The following is a 26,647-nucleotide window of genomic DNA, read 5'->3' on the forward strand; positions in this document are numbered from 1 at the left end:
AATATATAACAGTGCATAGTGTACATGTATCCCCACACCCAGTGCCCTATGTCCTCAAATTATGACACCCTCTGCTGACTTGTGTGTCAGAAATATTGTCCAATCAATGACTGGCGCACGGCACGTCCCTCCTGTGCATCGGCACCATGATGATGTCCTGCCATATCTTCCTCCTCCCCTTCATCATCATCTGGTGGTAGCAGTTCCATGTCAGGGGGCAGGGGCACGTTCCGACGGATGCACATATTGTGCAGCATTACACATGCCATGGTGATCTTGGCCACCTTCTCATGGCTCTAGAGGCAGCAAAATCGTGCCTTCAACAGGCCAAAGGTCTGCTCAATCACCACACGTGTACGGGTATGGGAACGATTGTAGTCCTTCTCGTGCCTGGTCTGTGGGTTTCGGACAGGGGTCATGAGCCACGGCTTCAAGGGATAGCCAGCATCACCTGCATGAGAGGGGAATGAAGGGAAGTGTAAGTACATTCGTGGTGGACAACTGTACTAGTCTCACATGGCAGCAGGTAATTTCTGCACACACGCACATGTCCCTGGATGCATTTACCCCATTTCTGGCCACGCTATGTGTCCTGTGCAATGGACTGATGGAGTGGATTGCATCTTCGAGATGGGTCATGGTGTGCACTGGCATCTTGTTGCACGCGCATCGTATATACATGCAGCAGTGTTGGAGTAAAATCATTCATGTGTTGTGTCCTGTGAGATTTTGTATTAGGGAGTGTTGGCTGTAGTCAAGACCATATTCGTCTGCACTGATCAGTTCCATGGTGACTTGCAGCACTCCTATGGGTGTGCGGAACCAGGCACACACTGTGGTATGCCTGGTTGGCTCAATTCAATGCACTCCCAGGGATAACTGTCATGTTTGGTGATATGCTGGATACAGCAACATAGTGCATATGCAGTGCATAGTGCAGGATGGCCTTACGGTGTGTGAGGGCCGCCGATGAGTGGTGCATGTGTTGTGGGATGTGGGCTGATTAACTATTAGTCATGTAGTGATAGGTGTCGGACTTACTTCATCACTATGGAATTTGGTTGTCATGTGCCGTTTCAGTTGCTTTGGGGCACAGTGTTCGGTGATGTGCACATCGTGCACTGACATTGACATTACCACCCAGGTGGAGTATGCATCCCCCCCACTTCCCACCCAAGTGCAGTATGCATCCCCCCCACTTCCCACCCAGGTGGAGTATGCATCCCCCCTTCCCACCCAGGTGGAGTATGCAGCCACCCCCCCTCACAACCCCGATGCACTGCCATGGGCCATTCAGGCAACTCACCAAGCAGCCATGCACGCCGTCCAGCATGTCGCTCCATGAAGCATGGTAATGTGGAGTTCCGCAGGACCAAAGAGTCATGAGTTGATCCTCGATATCGGGCATAGCAATGTGTGATGATTTTGCTGGCATTGATTACCATCTGCACATTGAATGAGTGGTATTGCTTGTGGTTGCGATACACCACCTCCATGGCATGCGAGACTACCAACTCCACGTGGGTGCAGTCAAGGGCACCTACATAATTTGGCATGCCTGCCAGTGCATGGAAGGCAACTTTTGTATCGTATATCTTCTGGGGAGTCCGTGGTAGGGATATGTAGTCCCTTATGTGCTTGAGGAGGGCATCCAGCACTTGGTTCAGTATCCAAGAAAATAAGAGTTGTGACATGCCATGCATGTGCCCCACTGTGTGCTGGTAGGTGCCTGTGGCAAGGAAGTCCAGCACAGACACTACCTTCAGTAGAGGGGGGATGGCAGTGCGTATTTCTATGAGGCTCACTATGTCGTTGTGTATCAGGTCCACTACGATGGTGATGGTGTCACGGTCAAGCCGGTACAGAATGTGTATCTGCTCAGGTGTTAGGTTGAAGGGGGTGGCTCTGATGCGAGGGATTGGGGGCTGCCGGCGTGGTAACGGTGGCTGCACTGGTCTGGCATGCTGGGCCTGTCTCACCCTCCTTCTCCTCGTGTGTCTCCTCTGTGGTGGGGGTTGTTGTTGTTGTTGAGGCCTTACAAGCAGGGCCTCCAGTTCCAGTAATGCTCCTACTATTGGTATCATCTTGGTGTGGGAGGGGGTGTGGTGTGTGGGTGTGCTCATTTTGTACTGGCCCTCACTCCATTGCCTCCACCTGTGTTGATTGTGTGCACCTGTGGCACTTCTAAACACTGCTCAGGGTTCTTTACACTTTCTCTGAGATGCCGGTATTTACTCCATGCCGGTAAGCTCTTTTTCGGCCTTCGGGAGGCCGTTATTTGCATGTCCGCATTACTTGGGATCAGCTCTGGTTTAAAGCATGCCGCTAATGCCAGCATGGTGTGTCGCGCGCGCACGCATAGACCGCTATTTACGGCATCGTAAAGTACGATGCCGTAAATAGCGGTCTGGTTGGGCAGAATAGCCCGTAGCGGTAAGCGATGCCGGTAGTCCTTTACCGGCATCGTTTTTACTGTCATGATCTCTGCTTCCAAAAGGTCAGGGTTTTCCCAACTCCCTTGGAAGCAGTCCATAACCAAGGTTCCGAGTGCCAACCAGTCCCGATTGGGACCTTTTGGTCCCAGTCCTGGCGCCAGTGGCACCAGGCTCATAAATATGCCCAGTCCCAGCGCTGGAAGCGCCGGGCTCATAATGCTTGGGTGGACTTACCTTCAGCAGACCATGCTGCTTACTTGCCTGCCAGTTGAGCCTCTGATCCTCTTCTGTTTGGAACTACTTTTCCTGTTGGGTGGGGCTGGAGCCACTCCCTAGATTCAGAACACTGGAACTCTTCTGGAAGGCAGGAACTCTTTTCTTACCAGGAACTCTTTTCTTACTTAGGCGTGGCTGTGGAAGGAGACTTCTAAGCACTACAGGAGGCTATTTAAACCACACCCGGTGGATGAATCTTGCTTTGCGTTATTCTGCAACCTCTGCAGCAGAACGCTCATCGTGTCTTCTGCATCCGGTCCTGGGCCTAAGGAAAAAGGCTTACCATCCTGAATCCAGTCTTCAGCAACACCTATAAAGACAAGAAAGAACAGGTTAGCATTCCGGCATCTGAAAGGCAAAGGCTTACCATCCTGAATCCAGTCTTCAGCAACACCTATAAAGACAAGAAAGAACAGGTTAGCATTCCGGCATCTGAAAGGCAAAGGCTTACCTACTCTTCGTGCGCTCCGGAGGTCTTCACACTGCATTCCGGCATCTGAAAGACAAAAGTTTACCAACTCTTCGCACGCTCCGGAGGCCTTCGGCGCTGCATCCCGCATCTGAAAGACAAAACAAGGTGCGTTTAAAGACATTGGGGAACTTTAATACTCACGTGCCATTACTCCTTTCCACATCTAATCCAGTGGGTATTCCGGCACCCTGCAGCCGCTCCGAACTCGTACCTGCAAAATAAAAAGACAGTTAGAGCGCATAGTGAAGCAGGCAACAAGCGCTTACTTACGTGCTTCCAGGCGTTTCTATTCATCACACGGGCTCCATCTTCAACTCACTTCAGCCCGTCATCCGCCATCGCCGGAACCCTGCAAAACAAGAGACATCATTATTAAAGACTTTAAAGACATTTGAATGACTCGAAACTTACCGTTCGTGCAGTAAACGACGGACAGCAGTCCTCTGAAGTCAAGAGGCCTGCGCTACCTATCCAGTGAAGAAACTGGTTACAGTACCCTGCCCCGAGGCAGATGGAGAGCTCGGCATTCACTTACCTAAGGTGAGAGCGTTAACCTTTGGGGGTCTACAGGAGAGGAGAAGAGGAAAGAGATAGGGACACCCCAATAACCCCAGTTCATTAACCCCATATTTTCTATCTGCAGACATCTTACTCTACACGTCAGGCATACAGTGCACAGAGGTCCAGCCCAAAGAGCCAACCGGGTGCTACACATCACCTTTGAAGATTCGGTAGTCGCCCAGTCAAGACCGGCGCCTCTGCGAGAATCAGGTGAGCGTTACATTTACCTTACTTCCAACCTCGGAATGACCCCCATACTCAGGATTAATATACCCTACAGCGGCGTGTATGGGATAAAACCCTTTGAGGGTGGCAGCGATGTTGGGGTTCTAGGTGTATCACACGATACAGAAGTTACACTAGGTGCAGGGGTGACATAGGGCACTTGTATTACAATTTCTTCCCTTTCAGGATCCTCAGGCACATCTTCCAAATCCTCTACCATTCTCCAAAAGCTTGAGAATTCCCTTCCTATTCTTCAACTTCTTCCCCTTATATTTTGCAGCAAAATACGTATATATGTGGCCTAGTACATTTTTATAATTCGTTTCTTCTGCGGGCCAAGGCTTGTACATCCCTCCACTCATATTCGCAACCTACTCCCTATGATATTTCATAATCTTTTCCCAGTACAGCAGGAGTGCCGTACACCTATATTTCAGTTGGTTAAGGGAACTCATGTCACTTTTAATCCTGCACTAGTAATAATCGATCTACCCATCTCCCCCAACACTGCCCGTACTCATCATTACCCCTCCCCATCCTCTTGGCTTCACAGACCACACAACTCTTCACACCACTCAACAACCACCACTCCACACTACAATTCAACAAACACCTTAAACCACAAATCAACAAACACACAATTATAGGGGGGCATGGCCAAGCAGCCTGCAAAATGTGCGCTTAAATTGGGAGCTTTGTGCCCCGGGACTTTATGTGTCTTTCATCACGTTGATGCAGGGCCGAGCAACTTACCGGGGCGCAGGAGGTTTCACCCATTGATGCCGGCAGCCTAAACTAGTGTGATGGCGGCGGCGTCCAAGGCATATTGGAGGAGCCGAAAATCCCATCGGACCGTTTCAGGGGGCAAGGAAGTGCATATGTGGTGGTGGAGAGGAGGACCCAAGCTTGCATTTTGTGGCTGCAGTTGCTGTCCACCAATGTGATGGTGATAGAGTAGAGTGGGCCCCCTGTGCTTACTGTGAAGGCTGCTGCAGCGCAAAGTCACAGTTAAGGCAAGGGAGCCATTGGGCGAAAAGAGCCCGGAACAGCAGTCCTTCTCCCTTGTCAGTGCCTACAAGGTGCTGACAGTGGCGGCGGCCATCTTGGAAGGAAGTTGAGAGTTGTGTGTCTCCATGAGCAAAGCCCTGCAGAAGCTGGATTTCAGTGAGTCTAGGGGCAAGGGATTTGTTGTGAGTATTACAGATTTCAGGTCAGTGTCTGGGCTGCAGCAAGTGATACCGAATGTGCAGTGCTGTTAGTGCCATTCTCTAGTGCAGTCTTGTGGATGGGGAACAGACCTCAGCATTGTAGAACTCTTCTAAATGTCCAGTTAGGACGTGCTCACATGAAATAAAAGGTGTGGTAGCATCTGGAGGGAGGACCTTTGGCAGAGCGCAAGGAGGGGGCCAAAGGTGTCAAACGATGGGATGGCTTCCAAGAGGGCCCTGCTATTTGATGCCCAGAGGAAATCCCCTCAAAACTCTCTGCAAGCTACGCCACAGCTTGGAGTTCCAGTGGAGCCCTTGCAGGGTGGCCTGGAGAAGATAATGGTGGAGTTGTTGGCAATTCAGAAAACTGTCTCCAATATCGATCGGCACATGCAAGATGTCCCAGATGAAATGAAATCCTTCAGGAAATAGCTTGGAGCGCTCAGTGGTAGTCTGGATCACGCAGATGATAGGGTGTCCAGCCTGAAGGATAGAATGGAGGGAATGGAGCACCTGCAGGGGCAATTAGGGGAATTGGAAGCCTCTGTGTTAGAGTTGGAAGATAGAAATCCCCTAAATAACATAAGGATGTTTGGATTCCCGGAGAGAGTGGAAGGGACGGATGCAGTCAAATGGCTTGAGAAGTGGCTACCGGAGTTGCTACAAGTCACATTCATGCCATCTCTTGAAATTCAGCAGATGCACAGAGTGGGGGGTGCAACTAACAGCAGCGATTAGAAGCATAGACCCCTGATTCTGTATCTGCTCCAATATACCCAGGTGGCACAAATCCTTGAGCTGGTGCAGAAAAGAACTGTCAAAACAACATATGAGGGGAAACCAGTGTTTACATCTCAGGATATTTCAAGCGCACAGAGACTAAGGAAGAGGTTTCTTGATCTTCACCCAGAACTTCAGCGCATGGTGCTGTGGTATGGCTTGTAGGCTTCTGCCAAAATGGTGATCACAGCGGACTCAGGAGTTTCAACATTTTTTGATGACCCCATAATCTATGGCGATACCTGTAGGTGACATCAGACTTTTCAATGGACTTTACGGGTGCCTCTGGGCAGTGACCTGGCTACAGGGTCCAACAAGGCACAGTTGGGCTCTCGGGGGCTGCGAGTCCTCAGGATGTGGAGGCTTGAAAATATCGCTACAGGTATCAGAAGGGAGGAGGAGCAAGGTCGGGAGGTGGACTGTGTGAGAGCCCCAGTGGCACACCCCACAACTATGAGCCAAGGGACAAAACCAGTCCGCCCCTGAAGACCAATGTGGGGCCCGGGGTGTTGGACTCAAAGGATTGAAGTGTATGTGTGTGGCTGTTTTGTGTCCACCAGGAGGGGATTGGGGTCTAGGGCTTGTGCATATTGATAGTTTTGTGTTTGTTGTGGGTAGTTCTAGGGTGAGTGCAGTTGTTAAAGGCGGCTGTTGATGGTTTCTTCCACCCCTTATGTCGCTCCAATTGTGGCTGGTGTGGGGGCGACACCATCACGCAGGGAGAGTTTACTGATGGTTCCTGCAATTGGCCTCTCATCCGAAGAGAGAGGGTGATGGGTATTGGGGAGGGGACGGGTGGTGTTTTTGATGAGATTGTAAGCCCAAACTGTTGTTCTTCTTTTGTTTCCCCTTTTGCTGGTCCGTGTGTGTCTTTGTTTGTGTATACAGTGTTTCTTAGTGGAGGGGTAGTGCCGGGGTTACTCCAGGGCACTGGATATGGCGAGGTTGCGGGTGGTGGTTATGTGTGAGAGGGGACAGGTTGAGAGTCTCTCTGGGTTCTTTTGGAGTTCTAGTGGTGCTCCTGATTGATGGGCTGGCGATATGATTAGGGTTATATCATGGAATGTTAAGGACCTTGGGCTGCCTATTAAGAGGCAGGGGATCCTCACCCACCTGAGGAGGTTGGAAACGCCAGTGGTGCTCCTTCAAGAAACCCATATTGGGGTTCCTGACTCCTGACATAGGGTGGCTCCAGTAACAATTGGTGGGGATGGTGTATGGGTGGAAAAGGGGTGGCAATTCTCTTTCACAAAGCTTTTTCATGAATATCGGGTGCACTAGGGTGGATGCATGTGGCAGGTGGGTAATGGTGGAATGTGTGCTGTCGTTATTGTTAATGTGTATGGTCCCAATGTGGGGAACTTCAAATTCTGGAGTGAAGTCAGTATCTTGGTTCAAAGTGGAGCGTGTCTGAATGTGCGAATGTGATACTGGGTGGGGGGACTGTAATCTGCCGGTCGATCCCATTATGGACAGGAAATCTCAGTGCTGTTTCAACCCACCGGGATGCATGACTCTTTTATGCAGTGTATACACCACAACAGGCTTGAAGACGTTTGGTGCCTTTGTTACGCTCAGGCACAGGAATTCACATTTTTCTCTCCCTTTCTTTTGTCTTATTCGAGGATTGATTATACATTTTCTAGTAAGGACTTGCTGCGTAAGGTGATGGGCGCCAATATTTCTCTGTTGGTGATATTGGATCATGCACTGGTAGTGATGTCATTGGATTGGGGAAGCCAAGGAGTTGGAGGTTGAACGCAGATCTGTTGAACTCCCTGGATTTTGTCAGTGAGGAATTTTTCAGAGGAGTTCTTCCCTATTAACGATGAGTGGAGGTGCAGCCAGCAGTGGTATGGGACGCATACAAAGCTATGCTTAGGGGGCATGTGATTGGATATGTGGCCGGGAAAAATATGGAAGTCAGGGAGGCTGCTTGGGGGAGATTAAGGGTCTAGAGCTACAGCACTTGAGGAACCTATCTGAACATGCCCTTAACAATCTGATTCAGATTAAGTGTCAATACAATAAGGCAAGTGTGGTGAGAGCTTCAGGGATGTTACTAAGGTTTTTTGCAGAGCCAACAAGGCTGGAACCATGCTGGGTAAATAGCTCAAGGCCTGTAATCAGAATAACAAAGTGGAGTCGCTGGTGGTAGGGTGGACACAATCTATAAGGATGCAGACATAGCACGTGAGTTTGCAACATTCTATGAGGCCTTGAACACCCAGGATTCTCACACCACACAGGATCTCCTACATGGGTATTTGGATAGCATCCCGCAGCTGAGACGTGTAAGTGTCACTCAAGGGGTTTGGGACTCACTGGAAAGTGGAATATCTGGGGTGAAATCGAAGAGACAATCCAGAAGCTGAAAAAGGGTAAGGCTCCTGGACTGGAACGACTGCCAGTTGAATTTTATCAGACATTTAGATACTTCTTGGTGCCGAAGTTGAGGGCTCTCTTTGCATGGTATGATGTGGATGGTGTAACGAAAGGTATCTTCTATGAGGCAATGATTCATGCAATTCCTAAATCTGGGAAAGATGTCCAGGATGTGAGGAATTACAGGCCCATTTCTCTGATCAACATGAAAGTGAAAATCTATGCAAAAATACTGGCCATGGTGCTGGAGCCGCTACTTCCCTTGCTGGTTCATGAAGATCAGACGGGATATGTCAACGACAGTGTGTCATCGGCCAAGACTAGACTTTCGGTGGGTGTACTTAGAAAATGCACTGTGGTGGCACAGGTTCTGGCCTCGGATAAGGTCTTTGATAATGGTGCGTTATAAATACATGTGAGCAGCGGTATCTTTTAACAGGGTGTTCTCAGAGAACTTTCCCTTACATAGGAGGACAAAACAGGGGTGTCCTCTCTCACCACCACTGTTTGTTCTCTCCCTCAAGCCCTTACTCCAGCGCATTCGCTTGAATGACACGATTAAAGGGGTGGATACTCAGGGGTTTAGGGTCAAAGTTTCAGCGTATGAGTATGACATCCTGGCATATTTGGAGGAGCTGGTGAGTACATTTCCCCCCTTATTGCAGGAAATTGAGGCATACTCAATGGTGTCTGGGTATTAACTGAAGACATTAACTGAAGACAGAGATTTTCCCTTTGAAAACTCAGTGTTTCCTCTCACATGCTAGTGGATTGTGCCTCACTTAGCAGAAGCATTGTATCATTTATCTGGGTATGGCCTTCACTTCTACTATGAGCGACACCCTAAATTTAAATTGTGTAAGGGTACGGGCCAAAGTGGAGGTCTCGTTAGGTAAATGGTCACCTTGGTTCTTTACGTGGTGGGTCGGTTGGTGATGATCAAACTGTGTGTGTCTCTGATAATAATGTATGCCCTGGCGATGCTCCCTCTGCAGTGGCCGAAGGTGTTCTTTGAGGGCACTTATAAAGTTGAAACAACATTTTTGTGGAGAGGGAAGAGACCTAGGATTTCTCTTGCCAGACTTCAGCCGCTTCCTTCTCAGGGTGGTGTGAAGTTCCCGGACTTTAAGAGATATTTGTTAGCATTTGGGGCTGGTTAGGGGATGGAATGGCTGCATGTGGAGCATCTGGTCTGGGTAGATCTAGAGTGGTCCTTGGGACTCCCGTATCGAACGATGGACATCTTGTTTATTTGTGCTACGTGCTCTCTGCAGGCAATTCGGCTGATTTCTTTCACATGTGTGGCTTTGCGCGCGTGGGGGAACGTGAAAGGGCAAGGGCCCGGTATTCATAAGGACGTCCCTCTGTTATTTAATCAGCCTGTAACATTAAGGAATAAACCCCTGTACTGGCAGTCTTAGAAGGAACAGGAATTCTATATTTATGTCAGATTCAATTACCCAGGGGAATTCTCTCATTGGCCACAATACAGGAGAGGTTTGGACTCTGCATGGGTGAATTCTAACGGTACATGCAAATTGTGCAGTGTGTGGCAAAGGTTAGGGAACGAGGGAAGGAGGAAGGGTGTGGAGTTGGGCCCCTTGGAAAATGGCTGATATTTATAAGGTTCTATTCCTGGCAGGGACTGTCAACACGAACAGGAAAATAGGGCCTTAGAGAAGGAGGGTTTGATGATTGTGGATGGGAAAATTTATGGGAGGAAGTATGGGGTAAGATCGTTCAAACCTCGATGTCTGTATCTTAACGCAGACTCTGTTCATGTTATACAACATAGCGCTCTTTACGTCTGATCGGATGATTCAAAAGGAGGTGGCAGGTGAAGGGTGATTGTGTTTGTAGTATGGGGATCGTTGGTGCCCTTGCTGTTTAGGTGTACATGTACGAAGGCTTTTTGGTTGGAGATCTGGCCATATATGATGCGTATCTGTAGGTCTGAGGTATTCTTTTCCCCGGCGGTGGTCTTTATAGGAAGTTGTCATCCTTTGTTTAGGGGGGAGGAGTTGCGGGGAACGGGGTTGTATGTGTTAATTGCTTTCAAGGTAACTACTTCAATATGGAAAGAGCTCTGTAACATTTTGGCATGGGTGTGGTGAAACCAGGTGGCATATCCCACAGGATGGAAACGTGCATTTCCAGGAAGGTGCAGTCATCTCGTGGGGGCACATTGTGTGCTGTTGGAGGAATATTTCAGTGCTTACAGGGGTGGCGTTATTTCACGGGTCTATCAGACTCCTATGTCATAGCATATCGTAAGCAAGGAGGAGCAGGCTGCCCACTGCCATTGACAGTGGTGGTCCATACTACAGCGTCTAGGAGATCTCTGATCATTTGTGTGGTTATTCCCTATATTGTCTTACTATGTTTTTTCTGTTCTGTCTTATACTTTTTATGTCTTTTGTTTATGCATCAGTTTATTTTGTCTTGGTCTTGTTGCCCTTTAGTCTTTGGGTCTGTTTTGTTACCAGTGCACTGTGGGGGATGGGGTGGAACACGTCAAGCACTACAGTCTGAAGTGCTATCCAAAGTATGGAGGATATGCCAAGAGTTCAGGGGGCTCGCTACTGATGTATGGAGGAGAGGCAGATTTCAGCAATGGTTTGGGGTGGGGCAGGGGAGGTTTAAGGGATATCTGTGGGAATGTTAAACTCGACCTGTTACTGAGTTTTGGAGGTACACAGCTTTGTTTTTTTCATTTTTTTGTCTCTGCCCCCTCACCCCATGGGGAGTTTATAGCAAAGAGAGGGGGGGGGTTCGAGCGTGGGGGTCATCTCTTAGAGCAATGAGTGGTTTCTTTCATGTTAGGTTTTCTGTGGACCCTGAAAAAGAGTGAGATCTAGAGAATTGGTATTTGGGATTTATTTGTGGCATACGGGAGAGTGACCAATGCATAGTCTAATATAGTTCATTGAGACCCTACAAATGGTTGGTATTATCATATATGATAATGTGTATTGTTTTGCATTGTTTTATGCTACACTTGAAAATGACAACAATGATAATTTTACAAAAAAAGAAACACAATTATATACACAATGGTTTAGACACTTCCTCAATCTCCACTTCGAGGCAAGGGAATGTATTTCCTTATGCACCCTTTTAGCAGACAAAGGGATCCGAGGTCTGCCATGTAGCCAAGTAATGGGCCTACACAACAAAATCAAACTTATTTACACAATGGTTTAGACCCTTCCTATATCCACTTGCCTCAGGAAGAGGTAATTTACCTCCTCACACTCCCTTCTGCTGAGTGGAGGGAACCCATGTTTTCCATATACTGGACCACACCTCTATTTTACTTGCGGCATTGCCTTTCCTCTGCAATGGAGGAGACCCCGTTTTCTCTCTCTTCTCTTTTTTTCTCATGCAATAATATTGTGACGGGATAGCACTCGCAGCAGTGCAGAGAACGCCAGTAAGAGACGCTTCCTTCAAAAACCAAGATTAATGCAGCATAAAGTCTGTTTCATTTCCAGTTTTATTGGACATCAGCCGAAGATTAAAAGAGCACGGTACAACGCATTTCGCTGCTTACCCACAGCTTGTTCACGTATATATCAAAACAAAAATATATATTGCTGCGTGCCCTTTTACAGTCAACGCACTCACAATCAACTCACTCCCCACACACTCTCCTCTCATTGTTTTCTCCCGCAAAGGTGCACTTAGATCTAGGCATTCTCCTGCGTTACTCTGATACGGGGTCACATCAATGGCCTGCACAATCTGAGAGCAGCGCCCCACTCCAACAAGCAGATATGCCTTCTGGCAACACGGCACCTGCAAACCTCTTCAGATCGTGCGCAGGGGACTGGTCACTGTAGATGGGCGCTGCACCCCAGGATGAGTGGCTGGGACAGAAATGACCTTACAGAGAGCCTGGGATCCCATAGGGGCCACCAATTTGTAAGGAGAAACAGCAACCCAAAATCCAAACAGTAAAAATAATCCAAAAGGCCAAATAATCACAGCACCTCTTTGCAAGGGAAAATAAGGTTTATTACATGCAAAACCGTCCCGTCCCATAGAACCAAACTGATACGCAGCTCGTCACATCTCAAGAAGTTACAGGTCATATAGCGGAAAAACGCAGAATTCGGATATGTAGGTTACAATGTTATGCCACCACCCTAATTGGCTAACACCTATAGAACATGCTAATACCCCCCTGTAGTCCCTTGACCGATTGACCACATCTTATATAAACCCCTTCCCCTAGACAAGTGGCCCGCTACATCGCCACTGGCAAATCCAGGTACCGGATTGTCCCTTTTACACTTATTGACACACTTATAAATTGAGACCGTCACATGATGTGCACCCTTCCATCCCAGACGCAATCAAAGTAACTTGGCGATGCCAACTCTGCTTTGATAAGACAATAGGCTTCCTCATTAACCCAGACTCCATGGAGCACATGAACTACATCCCCAACCTTGTACTAAATTTATTGCCATCACTTCCACTCCTCCGGTCCCAAATCACCAGACATTTCAGACACAGCTCCCCCCTTATCTCCTTCCTACTCCAGGTGCCCTGTTATGACGTGACCAGGGCACCGCTCTTGAGTGTGAATTTCGAGGATTTGTTTGCTTAAGTTGTGTGTCTAGGTGTAATTCATATTGGGAGACCGCCCCAGGGAGAGGGCAGTAGAGTTCTAAATATTCGGCTGGCCCATTGGCATCACATAACCTCATGTCCTACTCTTATCAATGTGTCCTTCAAAGGGCGCATCCTCTCCTGCTTTTCTTCCAACTAACATTCCGTTCCCACCACGTTCAGGCCCTGCAGCTGGAGACAATGGGGGTCATTACAAGTAGGGCGCAAAGGGATACCGGGCACCGGTAATGACACCGGTGCCGGTAATCCCTTTGCGCCCTACTACGAGTTCCCTTTGTGGGTCCTTCCTTAACGCCTGCTTTTAGCAGGCGTTAAGGACGGGACCCGCAAAGGGACACTTGGGTCAATAACGGTACCGTAATTTACGTTACCGTTATTGCCGCCTTACCCCTTCCCATTGAGCCCTATGGGGGCTCAAATGGGAATGGGGAATGGCCCTGGTGAATGGGGAATTACCGGTCCCTCCGACCTCGGAATGGACCGTTAATTACTCCATTCACCAGGCTGGAACAATTTTGGAGGCAGCCATACCACAAATAGCAGCGTGGTTACCTCCAAAGTTGGGATGAGGGCCAATTAGTGGTTATCTACACACCATGGGTGCCTCTGACCACTGCCTCTCTCCTGGGCGACGGGAAACAGGGGATTTGTTCTTTGGTGCTAAACTACCAGAGCTGCAGCTCCACACCAATGCCTACATTCTTTTCTGTTCATCGTGCGTTATGCCTTAGCATCCAAACTGGTGTTACTTTTGTCACGTTAACACACTGCACCTCGCTTCAACCACACTACCTTGCTGACTCCTTCTTCGCTTATTTTGATCATTCCCGCACATCATACTATTCGACGACACTATTGCTACAACAATTAAATACCGGGCCTATAATGGTGCCCTATCTATCACCTCTGCAACCACAACATTAATACATATGTTGCTCTTTCTGTTTTGCTATATGCGAGTATCTAATATGTGTCAAATCTACCTAAAATAACGTGCCCTGCTCCCATGTAGTTGCATTCTAATAGGTTGTCCTCAGCCTGAATCTCTTTCCAGGACTGAGACGCTGTACGTACATCCCAACAGCAATGGAGGTTATTAATTGGCACGAAGAAGTCAATACATTTGGATTTGAAACTAGAAATAGTTTGAAACTTTCGTACCAGAATTTTAATTGCTCATATAGGTACCATTATTTTATGGTACGACCTTCCTTGAATAAACATTTATGGCAATACTGAGTTCTGGGATATTATTGAACAAGATAATTATGCACAGAGCCATCTTATCCTGCTTGGAGCCATTTTGTTTTAAAATGAGCAGACAGACAGACTGGTATGCATTGTTTGCTTGATCTAAAGACAATCTTTCTCAAAATCCTCATCTAGTTTAAAAGCTGCACTTTTTGGATTACTTCGTTTGCATAGAACAGAAATCAGGGCCTGATTCAGTAAACCAGTTCTCTACCTGAAAGCTGCTGACTCAGTCAGTAGCTTTTTTTTTTTACTTAGTACACTTAATTACAGAACTAGAACACCACACCATCGATGATGTGAAATCTGTTAAGTGCAAGTTGTGTGGCAAGGAGTTCAACTGGGGGTGAATCAGAAAGTCGTCTCGATTCCTGGTGAGCATCTCCATTCTTCTGCACTACCTACAGAAATACTGGGAAGGGATGGGCAACAATTTCTAGACGAAACGCTGTGCGCAAAAAGAAGGTGCTGAAAAGCAATGGATCGATGAGGGGAGGTGAGGGAAGCATCAAAACCAGTCAGACAGCAGAGCGAGTCTCCAACTCAGTAAAATCATCTTAAGACACGGATCGAGCCTCTACCTGGGAATAATTTGCTCCAAATACTGAAGTGCTGCAATGCAGGTGCTTGTTTAGAACCTTGGCATTCAGGGGAGGAGCTTTCAAGAGTTGAGAGTCTTTCTGGACCAGCATCTGAAGAAATGCCCCTATTTTAAGGGTGCTTCACTGCTTTTGTTCAGTTGATCTATTATATAAAATACTCAAAAAAGGTTGTAGTTAATGTTGTGTTGTGTACCCTTTTACCCATCTCCTACCACCATTTCTCGGTTCTTCATAGAGCTGCCGAACTGGTTGAAAGGAAGATTAACTCCATGTGCTTTGTATTGTCTTGTTAGTCAGAGATAAAGAGGAGCCTGTGTTTGCATGTTGCTGTGGATAGGGGAAGTGGAAGTGGGGAGATATAGTATGGCAAAACCTTTAACACAGAGTGAAAACACAAATTTCAGAGAACGTTAAGTTGGAACAGTTCAACACAACAAAGCGCTTGAAATTAATGCTAAAGTGACTTTAAGGTCACTGTTTAAAGCTACAAAACCGGAAATACTCGGTATGCCACTTTCACACTGAGCTATCCATGGCGCAACTAAGAACACACTGATAAAATCGCACAGTACATGATCATCAGATATGCTATCGCTCATTACATCTTTAGTAACATGTTTAAACTAGGGCACACAGACATCTTCACATATGACATTGCTGATGACATCACATATAGTCTACCTTTAGGAGTTTTATACAGTATAAATGGTAATTAACACAACATTACTCAAGAATATACCGTAAGGATGCAGCCACTTGAATTGCCAAATGGCTCTACAAAAGACGACTGAAAGAATTGATGAGAAATCTTGGGACCTGAGTGAGCACAGTGGAATATTGTGACCGGAATCAGGTTAACAGTGCATAATATAACCTAGAAATGTGTACCATAACCTGAAAGGGCATGAGAAATCATAAATGGCATAACAAGGCATAAACAGCAACAACACGTGCTCGGCCTAACACCCCCATACCTAACAATGTGCATCAATGAACAGCTGCTTGAAAGGAGAACTAATCACATCATGTACCCTGGTTATTCAAAGAGACATGCTTACAAAACACTGAGTCTAATTTATCAGGCTGGAGAATGTGAGCGTCCCCCAGAAACGCACCCCCCTTAGTGAGAGGCAATAATGGACACACCCCAGACGGGGAATGAGATCAGGACCAAGTGCGGGTGAGATCAAAAGGGTTTTATATAAATCAATATAGGGCATGCAAAGGACTCTGCAAACTCCGAGAGCGCTCTGTCTGACAATAGCAAAGACAGAGCTACTTATTACAAAAACTACGTCACATGTCACTAGCTGTAGGGGGCACATAGTCTTAGGGATTGGGTGGCGTTGACTAGACACTATACAATGTTTATAGTTGCTGCTCCAGGATTGGTGGACGTCGGTGCGTTGCCTCGTGGGGTAGACGGTTCAGCTGGGCTCTTCGGGGTGGAACTGCCGGCCGGACACAACTTGTATTGATGATTGGTGGCTGCTCTAACACTTGCCCTTGTGGCCACACACTCACAATCATTTGTCACATTCTACAATGTCAGGTGTCATGTAAATCCTGCAATACATTGACCTTTGCTCCAGGAGGGGACGGGGACATGGATATGTGATAGGGGATATTCCAATACATCTGTTGTAGTGACACCTTGGGTTCAAGTATGGTAGTCCCATGAGTCCGTGTGCAGGCCCGGGGTACAGAGGGGGGTTATTCGATCGCCCTGTCCCTGTGGCTATAATGAGGGACGGTATTACGATCTGTTAGTACAAGGGTGGGCGCCCCCTTCGAGGGCCATTAACCTGGGGTTAGCGGGGATACCAATGGGCTGTGGGGGGCATGCAGCTGGTGCCCAAGAGACGGTGGGATTTAGGACCAGGTAGCTCGTAATTCATAGGGCCGGGCTGTGGCAGCCTCTGCCATGGGGGAGGTGGATGCTTGGAGCGGGCCCAGTGAGATTGGGAGGGGAGGCGAGGCTGTGCTGTTTGAACACCAGCTATCCCTAGCGGGCCTGGGAGAGGAGGAAGGGGGAGACGACCTTGCAGTTCTGGGCCTGCTTCCCTGCATGGGGCAGTGCATCGTACCTTTGGCAAGGGTGGGTGGCAACACTTGGAGCTTCTGGTATTATACACATATATTTACATGATATGGGACCACAAGCTGGGGAGGGTTTTTGCCATTTAGCACAGTATTTCACGTCAGTAGTTGACATACGAACATGAGGTAGCATTAGGTTGGGTTGCGTGTGAGAGAGAGAGAGCAATGCATATGTCATCACAGTACAATCTGGTTCCACTGCCTCGGCTGATCATCATTACAAACGTGCTTTGTTACATCATGTATGGGAGCAATCACATATTACTCTTAAACCACACGTTTCCATAATAGCAGCAAACGTTAGTCAACACGACATATATTACACAAAGGCTTATATCGTTATACATGGTGCCTCGGGGGTTGGTGGAGGTGAGGGGCGGCGGGCGCCACATCTACCTTGGGGCGGGGTACAGGGTCAGGTCAGGCAGGGTTGGGCTGGTTTCAGTTACTTTCTAATGAGCCTGGTCACGGCTAGGGCAGATGATGTACTGCGGAAGGCCAAGTGATACAGTGTTCATTATGTTGTTTGTTCGTGTCTGGTTGCTCGTGAGAACAGGTCTTCAGCGGATCTACCATGAGGTGGAGGCTGGGGGGAGCGTATGCTCCTGTGAGCACAATCAAGCCGGGGTCAGGCTGCAGCTTTCTGTGTGTGTGTGTGCGAGCAATCTTTGCAAGGGCTGGATTTTAGTGCCTTTTACACAAAATGGAGTTGTCTTAATACAAAATGGGGTCTATGCTATATCTTATATTGTAGCCGTGCAGCCTCACGTTTCGATCCACAGCCACCCTGACGCCCGGGCTCTTAGGGCGAGGGGCCGCCGACGAGTCATAAGTCTCCACCTGGGTCGGAGATGTATGAGAGGGGGGTCCTAATGACCTATCCTCCCTTACACTGGCAAGAGCTCTAATTTGTTGAAATTCATAATGCACTGGAAATACTTTATTCCTGTGAATTATTTTCCATATTTGAATTATGGGCCTTGGAACCACTGATAATTTTACAAACCCAATCCTATACATATTATATATTGAATTGGAGGTTAGGCAGGGATTAAATAATCTTTTCTTCATAGTACAATGTAGCATTAGTCATGTGATCATGGATTGTAGCCAGAACTCACCTTCTCTGTGTATTCAGGGATGTTGTCATGTACGTGAAATCCCAAGAGAACAAGGAACTGGAATGGAAGCTTCGTGTAGGGTTGAACAGGCAACAGAACTGGGTTCCCATGGGGCAACTCTGACATTGTAGGAATCATCTTACAAATATAGTCCAGGACTCCTCCATCTGAACACAGGATCGACTGTGCATCAATGACAGGCATCTGATCCTTGTCTATAGGAACCAGCACAAAGGTAGGAGCCTGAAAGAGGAACATGGTAGAAGGTTTATAGGATAGAAATATATTTAATAAAAAAAAGATGAAGGAACATAATTGAAAATCACAGTTTTTACTGATACTCAACATAATACTACTGAATATATCAACCTCTGAAAGATGAAAGGATGAGTTTGCCTTGTCTGGATTCAAACCTGCTAAGATCTCAGCAACAAACGCCTAATACACTGTGCTTTTCTATCAGATATTTAATTTTCTATCACAATATGTCTTTGTGCCATGCACTTGGCACTTCCACTGTATTACATCCTTAGTAAAAGATACTTATTTAAAAATTGAGAACCTTGATAAATAATTGTAGATAATTAGACGATTTGCCTTATTTCGAGTTCCTCAGATTTGCTGGTGGTAAACCCAGCAAATTTGATCAACTGTCCTGAAGTTTGTGGCAGTAAATAAACCATATTACAAGTGGCATTGATGTTACTCAGCATGGAGTCCTAGGGGTTGGTGGATTTACTGTTGCATATTCTATGCAGGAAGTATTTCCTCTTACTAACTTCCAAAAGCTGTGAAATGGTGGTGTGGTAAAAATAGCAGTAAATCCAGTAGTTACATTTTTTCCGAAACCGCCGTACTTGTAGTAAGGCACAATGGCCCTCATTACGACCCTGGCGGAAATCAACCGACCGGACCGCCATAGCGTAAATAGCGTTTCCGCCATTGCACGACAGAGCAAAGTGCGGCTCATTCCGACCCATCGGGCACGAGCACCACGCCATGGCGGAAGTGCAAAGTCCGCGATGGCGGAAATGACCCCAAAACGGCCCACACCGCCGCCGTACGGCGCCCTAGGTGCAATACCGCCACCCATCTTAGCGGACACCGCAGTGAGCGCCAACCGGAAAGTACGGTGACCGGAAATATACGGAAACGGAAGTAAAAGCATGGTCCCGGAACGGGAAACATCACGCCGTACACCTATAAAACCACAAATTCCACACAACCATTAAAAATACTACCCTGAGACACATCCCAACCCGTCATCCACCCTAGTGAAACCAAGAAAAATGGGAAAAGTAGCGAAGAAAGCGTGCGACCGCAAGCGGCAGGTCCACTTCTCCCATGAGGAACTCACCGTGCTCACAGAGACCCTCCAGGAGAATGCTGCCGCCGTCTTCTCCACGCAAATGACCAGGACGGCACTTGCGAACAAGAAGGCCATATGGGCCCTGGTGGCACAGCGGGTAAGTGCGGTGGGGACCGCACCCCGCAACCCACAGCAATGCAGAAAGCGATGGGACGACCTGCGGATACGCGTCCGTAGCATACTTTCTGCCAACCGCAACATTGCCACAGCTACCGGGGGAGGATCGGAATCACCCATCAAGTTGACCCCCTGGGAAGAAATCTGTGCCTCCACCATTGGAATGGAGAGCATAGAGGGAGTCGGAGGGATGGAGAAAGGAGTGCAGACATCCGAAGAATCAGGTAGGTGTCCCAAATAAAACAATGCCAAAACCACAATGTCCAATCATGTGAAGTACCACGTGTCCACATAGTGCAACAGTAACACATGTCCAGGAGAACGTCCACATACATAGGCCTGATAGCACACTTTAAAACTCACATCAAATACATAAATAATTAAAAATCCTAAAAACACCCTCTACACGTGCAGCAGGCACACCCTAACTGCAGGCTGCAAAACAACTGCACCCTCACTCCACACACAAATGAAACCACCTCCAAGGCCCCGACCCAAATCACCCTCAGGTACCACCCCAATGCATGTGATACATTGCCATTCCAATTCCCACAGACCCATTTATAACGCTCGCCCTCCGTTACTCCACCACAGGGTCCGATCCAAACGACGAGCTCCAGGACACCCCTACCAGCACACCTGCAAAGAGGGCCAAGACCAACGGCCAAAGACCCTCCACCTCAGCTGCACGCATCAAGACACGGAAGCAGCACAAATCAAGTGGCAGCACAGAGGAGGGAACTCCAACAGGCACCCCAGCAGCCAGCATGCCCACAACAGCACCACCACAGGTCCCCCCAATGGATGCCACAGTAGGCACTGCTTCTGGTGGCAGCAGCACCATAGGTGACACTGCATTAATGGCAGCATGCTCCGACACAGAAAACGGGGATGTCGAAGTTAGATCCATCCATGACCTGTCTCAATCCCCCTGTCTGTTCCATCCCGTACACCATGAGGATACCACGCAGGGGCACCCACAAGACGACGACTGGCCATCCCCCACAAGCCCTGTGGCAAGGCAACATGAGGTGATCAGCCACTCTGTGACACCACCGCAAATGGCCATGGCCCAGCAGAGGCAACAGTCCCTCGACCAGGTAATCGTGCAACAGCAGCAACTGGCCACACTCCTCAAGGACCATGCCGATGAATGTGGGGGCACTAAGGCAGACATAGAAACATCAACTGAGACACTTAGGGCAGAAATGGAGAGAAGTACAGAGACACTAAGGGCACAAATGGAGAGTAGCACCGAGAGCCTGAGAGTACAAATGGAGAGTAGCACCGAGAGCCTGAGAGTACAAATGGAGAGAAGCACCGAGAGCCTGAGGGGGGAACTGCATGCGACGTCCAAAGACGTATGTGCCGAACTTGCCGCAGTGCGCCGTGTGCTCACTGAGCTCTCACAAACCCTTAGGGACATGCATGGACGTGAGCAGGCAGAGACATCATCCGTTGCAAGTTCCGTCCAGGGCAGCCCCCAACGTAGATCTGGGAGGAACCTGCGCTCCACAGGCAGGGGTGCCCCTGATACCCGCAGAGGGGGCTTGCAATAGCGACTGCCCACTGACAATGAGCATCTTTGGACACTGGTGTTCGGGGGGGAGGTAGGAGGGTGGAGGGGGTGTGTTGGGCTCACTTGGGTGGCGGGTCGATAGGGTGTTTAACATGATATCACATATGCCATAAACAATGCACGATCATCCAATGAGATGTGTGGACATTGATCTTTGTGTACGAGGCCATTATAGGCGTACAGTCCATATTGTGCATGTTCCAGACACACACAGTGCCACGAGTCCCGTGTCCATGTATCAGCCACCAGGCGTGAGTGCTAGAAGCATGCATCTATGAGATGCTGACGAATGTCACGGCCCTCCTGTGCCTCGCGGACTCCTTGAGGTGCTGCCACATCCCCACCCTCATCATGACCATCTTCAGGTGCTTGCAGTTCTGCGTCAGGGGGCATGGGCACATTTCTACGTACGCACATGTTGTGGAGCATGACACATGCCATGACCATCTTTGCAACCTTCACATGGCGGTACAGGAGTGCCCCGCCAGACCTGCTGAGGCAGCGAAAACGAGTCTTCAGTAGGCCGAATGCCTGTTCTATGACTACACGGGTACGTGAGTGGGCATGGTTGTAGTCCTCCTCATGCTGGTCCCGTGGGTTCCGGACTGGTGTGAGGAGCCATCTCTTCAGTGGATACCCGGCATCACCTGTATGTGGACAATAAAGGAATTTTGAGGAATGCCATTGCTACGTACGCACCCCCCCCCCCACTTCCTGCCAGGTCATTGCCGCATCACATACCCCACATCATCATGCATGAAATGAGACTCACCGAGTAGCCAGGATCTGTTCCCTGCGTGTCGCTCCATGTAGCGTGGTATTGTAGAGTTCCTCAAGACCATAGAATCATGGGTTGATCCAGGGAATCGGGCACAACAATGTGTAATGATCCTGTTGGAGTCACACACCATTTGTACATTCAGAGAATGAAATTGTTTTCGGTTGCGGTACTGGGCCTCCATGGCATGTGGGACGACCAATTCCACATGGGTGCAGTCGATGGCACCAATGCAACCCGGTATGCCGGCAAGTGCATGGAATCCCACTTTTGTGTTGGTAATTTCCTGCTCCGAGCGTGGTAGAGAGATGTAGTCGTCTGCGTGCTGCAGGAGGGCATCGAGCACTTGCAATAGTGTCCGTGAGAACAGTGGCTGTGATATGCCATGCAACTGTCCGACTGTCTGCTGGTAGGTGCCTGTGGCCAGGAAGTGGAGTACAGACACCACCTTCAGTAGGGGTGGGATGGCGGTTGGGCTATCTATCATGCTGACAAGGTCAGCCTGTGTCATGTCCACAATGGCGGTTATGGTGTCCCGGTCCAAACGGTAGAGGGTGTGGATCTGCTCATCAGTGAGGTTGAACGGATGTGCTCAGAGGCGTGGGATTGCGGGCTGCCTGCGTGGTGGTAGTGGCTGTGCTGGCGGCCCTTGCTGGCCCTGCCTTGCCCTCCTCCTCCTCCTGCGTCTCCTCCGTGCGGCCGGTTGTAGTTGGTGTTCGTCTTCTTCTTGAAGTTGGAGTACTTGCAGTGCTATCAGGTCCCCCAGGGCCAACATAGCTAGTCCTGCCGGTAGCATTTCGGAGTGGGTGTGGTTGTGGGAGGAGACTGGGTGTGCAATTTATGTGTTTTCAGGCTGTATGGCCTCCACCTGTGGTGATTCATTCCACCTGTGCAAGCTGCTCTCCCCTTTGGGCGAGCACGTCCCGCACACAACGCTGCAATTCGACGAATGGCATCTTGCTATTACAATCATGTATTTGTACCCGATGGCAGTGTAACATTGGTTGATATGTTCATTCGGCTATGGTCCCATTGTTTCACATACTATCTTTGCAGTCGCGAACAGACTTGTGAAGGGTCAGTGGAACGTAGTACTCGAGTAACGGTGGACCCTCATGCAACACTGTACTGAGGTTCACCGACGGGCGGGGCGTCCCATTTGTGAGTGAAGGCAGTTGCCATTTTCACACACAGCCGCACTAGATGGATTAATTTGTGATTTCAAGCGGCCACAGATGCCTTTTCGACGTGATGTTGCAAATGAGGAATTCGAAGGGCGGCGCTTTCGGTTTTCAGCTAGCGGCGAGGAGATGCCCACAGGTCTGACTGCAAATATAACGTTCTATTGTTCAATGTCCTTGGGACAGGGGCCATGGCGAGGATGCAATGATTGATATGAATAGTTTGGGATGCGCAATAGCGAAAATAGCGAAGTGGGCGATAAGGCCGGACGTTCCCAAATACATGTTACTTCACAACACTGGAATTACGGGCTGGGGCACAGTGGATTTTGCAGGCTGCATAACGCACAGACTCAATGGAAATTTCACATGTTATGTGAGTATGGAAACAGGCGTTTTCATTACGGGATGAGGGAATGATGTATGGATGCATGGACAGATGATTTGATACAGAGTTTGCCATGTACAGGGCTTCTTGGAATCTATCCGCCTCCCCTGCGCTATGTGGTGCAGGGCTGCCATAATGGGACCATCGTCTATCTGGCCTTGTTGAGCCCTCCCTGTCTCGACGCGCCTTCAGACACTTGTGTCTATGCACGTTACCAATCCCATCTGATGGATTCTGTTTTAACAGACGCATGCACAGGTACACTCGTTTGTGATAGTGTTTTCACCTCGATATAGATAGTTATGATTCGCAAGTGGTTTTTGGGTGGTGATGATCCTTTGGAGTGGGCTAGCATGCATATGGCTGTGGATTTGGTGTGATCATTGAAGTGAGTAATTCAAATGTAGTTCTGATGGCCATACTATTCTTTTTCATTTCATTTGGGTGACAGGTATCTCCTCCCCTTTTGCCACTGCCATCTGTATGCCACTCCTGCAGATGGATTTTACTCCCGACACCTGCTGCTTCGTGTTAATCAGTGGAGCAGCATTACGATTTTATGGGACGATCGCCAATGGGCCACATGCCCTTACGCAGTACTAGTGGCTAGGAGCAACATTTCGGCCTTTCAGCTGGACTAGTGCCTCCCTATTGGGACGGCCCTGCGGTTCTAGGCGCTTCCATGTTGCCTTTTCGTACGAGAATGTAGCCCCTGTGTACCAAGAAGGAACAGGGCGTCACACAAGAAGTAGCTGGTCATTTATTGCGGATGCAGCCCACAATGGTGAAATGTATTTTGGAGTTCATGGCCTAATGGCTGTATGGGCTTGGTGAATTTGTTGTGCATTAAATTTCTATTCTGATATGAACCGTGTAGCGTTCTTCTTTGCAAGTGATGTGGCATATTCCTATTTGGGGAGCGATGTATTGTGAGGAGATCTGCATTGGATTCCAGCTTCGGAGTATAGTTGCGTGGTACTGTGCTGGGCGCGTTTGCCTACGAAGCCCAGTGAGGTCAGGGATTAGGGCTGCCAATATGACTGTTTTGATGATGTCATGCTCAGGGGCGGGGGATTAGCTTTTGTGTGACAGATGCCGGTCAGCCAGTTGGATTGGTGGAATGATGTGATTATCGGAATATAGCTGGTCACAGGTGCCTGTGTTTGCGTGCGTTTCTTGGTGGGAGACTGAGGTCATGTCCATTTGTATAGCTTCTGTATTCGTGCCATCTGTGCCCTGCAGCTCCCATTGGCCCCTCTTGAGATTCATTTGTTCGTTGGCAGGCATGGATGACTAGTACATTTCACTGGTTGCATTGTGTGACTTCATTGCACCTACGGGGAGTTGTACAATGTGGCCAGGGAGCGGTGTACAGGCACTCAGTAGGGCCGTTTACGGTTGGTTCGCGATGCCGTACTTCTCACCATGGCGGAATGGTACTTTCCGCCGTGCTTGATGGCGTTTGGTGCATGTCCGCTAGGGTCAGAATTCGCGTACCGTTGCGCCATGGTGGTAATTACGGTTTGGCATGGCGCGTGCGCGCGTACTTGGTGCAGTTAGCGTTGGCGTTCACTACGGTGTCACTAATGGCATCGTACTTTGCGGTGACAGGTCATGATCGCACCGAGCGCTATTCGATGGCGGTATTGCATTTCCGCCATCGTTTTTCGATTTCCGCCAGGGTCGTAATGAGGCCCAATGTGTGTATCAAACTCTTTTCATTACTCAATTTCATAGTAAATCCAATACCCCATACATTGATTACTCTCAATTAACATATTATTTTAACTGTAGATCATGGACCATCTCTAAAATCGTTGCTCCTTTTTAAACAACTAAATGAAGGAATTCCATTAGTGAGGAGGCCTTGGATGTAGAGGGGAGATGGATGGCGGTACCAGAGTTTTGTCGGAGGCGGCTTCAGGCTAGCTGTGGTGTGGCTTGACACGCTCAGTGTTCGTTGCTAGGTTCTTTCCTCTAGCCCTTTGTTTCTCTGTCTCTTTGGCAGCTTGGCGTTCAGTGATATTGATTCACTGGGAGGTTTTGAGCTCCGAATAACATTTTGTAAAGCTTGTGTACATTTAGAGGGAGACACTGCCAGAATCCAGAAGAGTCTGGTGTAGTATGAGGAGCATAAAGAAAGACCTGCTCAGCTAACAGGGCAAGAGAGCAGGTGCTGCTCATAGCACATTGACTCCAATCTCCGGGATATTTTCTGATCTGCTCCGTCCTGCTTTGACTTGAACTGACTCGACCCATTTAACCTGCCCCTCACCCCCCAACCGGACCATCGTACCAAGCAGTGAGTGCATACTGCACCCTGCAGAGGAAAACGGGAGGTTGGTGATAACGTGATAATGTGGGGGTGGGTTAGAGCCGGAGTCACGCTCACTGCCTCTACTTTATGTTTGAGCGTCTAAAGTCAAACGCAAGGCCAGGCGGCTCACTGCCTCATTGACAGATCGCTACATTGATTTGCCGACTCAGCCTCCCTAATCAACTGTTACTGCAACTGTTAACTGTCATGCACGCAGAGCCCAAAGCCCCTGTCCCCTGTAGCCTTACGATATCAGCAGCCTAGGTGAGTTTAAACGAGGCTGGTACCCAGCAACTGCAGTATCAGGAGTACATTCCTGATTTAAAGCTTCAAAGCAGAGACCTGGAGTGGTGTGGCGAGTAGTCTGCGGCTTCACACTTAGTCTGACGCATACAGCACGGTGTAGGGCCCTTCCTTCTCGACTCGACTTTGATTGAGCTTACATTGGAGCCGGAGATTGGGGCTGTAGTATAGTAGGATGGCTACAACAATTGGCTCTCTGGCGACAAAATTACGCCGTAAGCCGAAAAGGAGTTTGGGGTTGTATAAATCTATATCTACACTCAATACATCAAAAGGGGCTATTGAATCTCATCTGACTCAATCTACTATTAAGTGGGCTCTAAGAAGCCAACAGGGCCAGTAGGGCTCAACACAATGTGCCTCAGCCCTTCTTGACTGCCCAGCCTATGGTAATGCCATCTATGAACCTGAGTCTGCTGATCCATGTTGGGGTGTGTTGCTGAGGAGCAGATGCCCCAAAGGATTCAGATGGGACATACATTAAACCACTCAGGCGGTGTTGCTGCTTTCGATGATGTTGGTGTTAATAGTGGTGCTGACCTTGTTTTGCTTGATGCAAAT

At 48.6% G+C, this 26,647-nt stretch overlaps 1 protein-coding gene across 1 annotated transcript in view; it reads right to left on the reverse strand.

Annotated features, from left to right (window-relative positions):
• LOC138447628 (uncharacterized) overlaps positions 1–26,647 on the reverse strand; it is a 1,020,308-nt gene that overhangs the window by 862,699 nt on the left and 130,962 nt on the right. The window contains exon 6 of the mRNA XM_069603826.1: positions 18,055–18,297. Coding sequence (XP_069459927.1) covers positions 18,055–18,297 — 243 coding nt within the window. The remainder of the gene's footprint in view (positions 1–18,054; positions 18,298–26,647) is intronic.

This window comes from Ambystoma mexicanum, chromosome 3q (assembly GCF_040938575.1).
Source record: "Ambystoma mexicanum isolate Mex_15411 chromosome 3q, UKY_AmexF1_1, whole genome shotgun sequence".
In the NCBI taxonomy this organism is placed as follows: Eukaryota; Metazoa; Chordata; class Amphibia; order Caudata; family Ambystomatidae; genus Ambystoma; species Ambystoma mexicanum.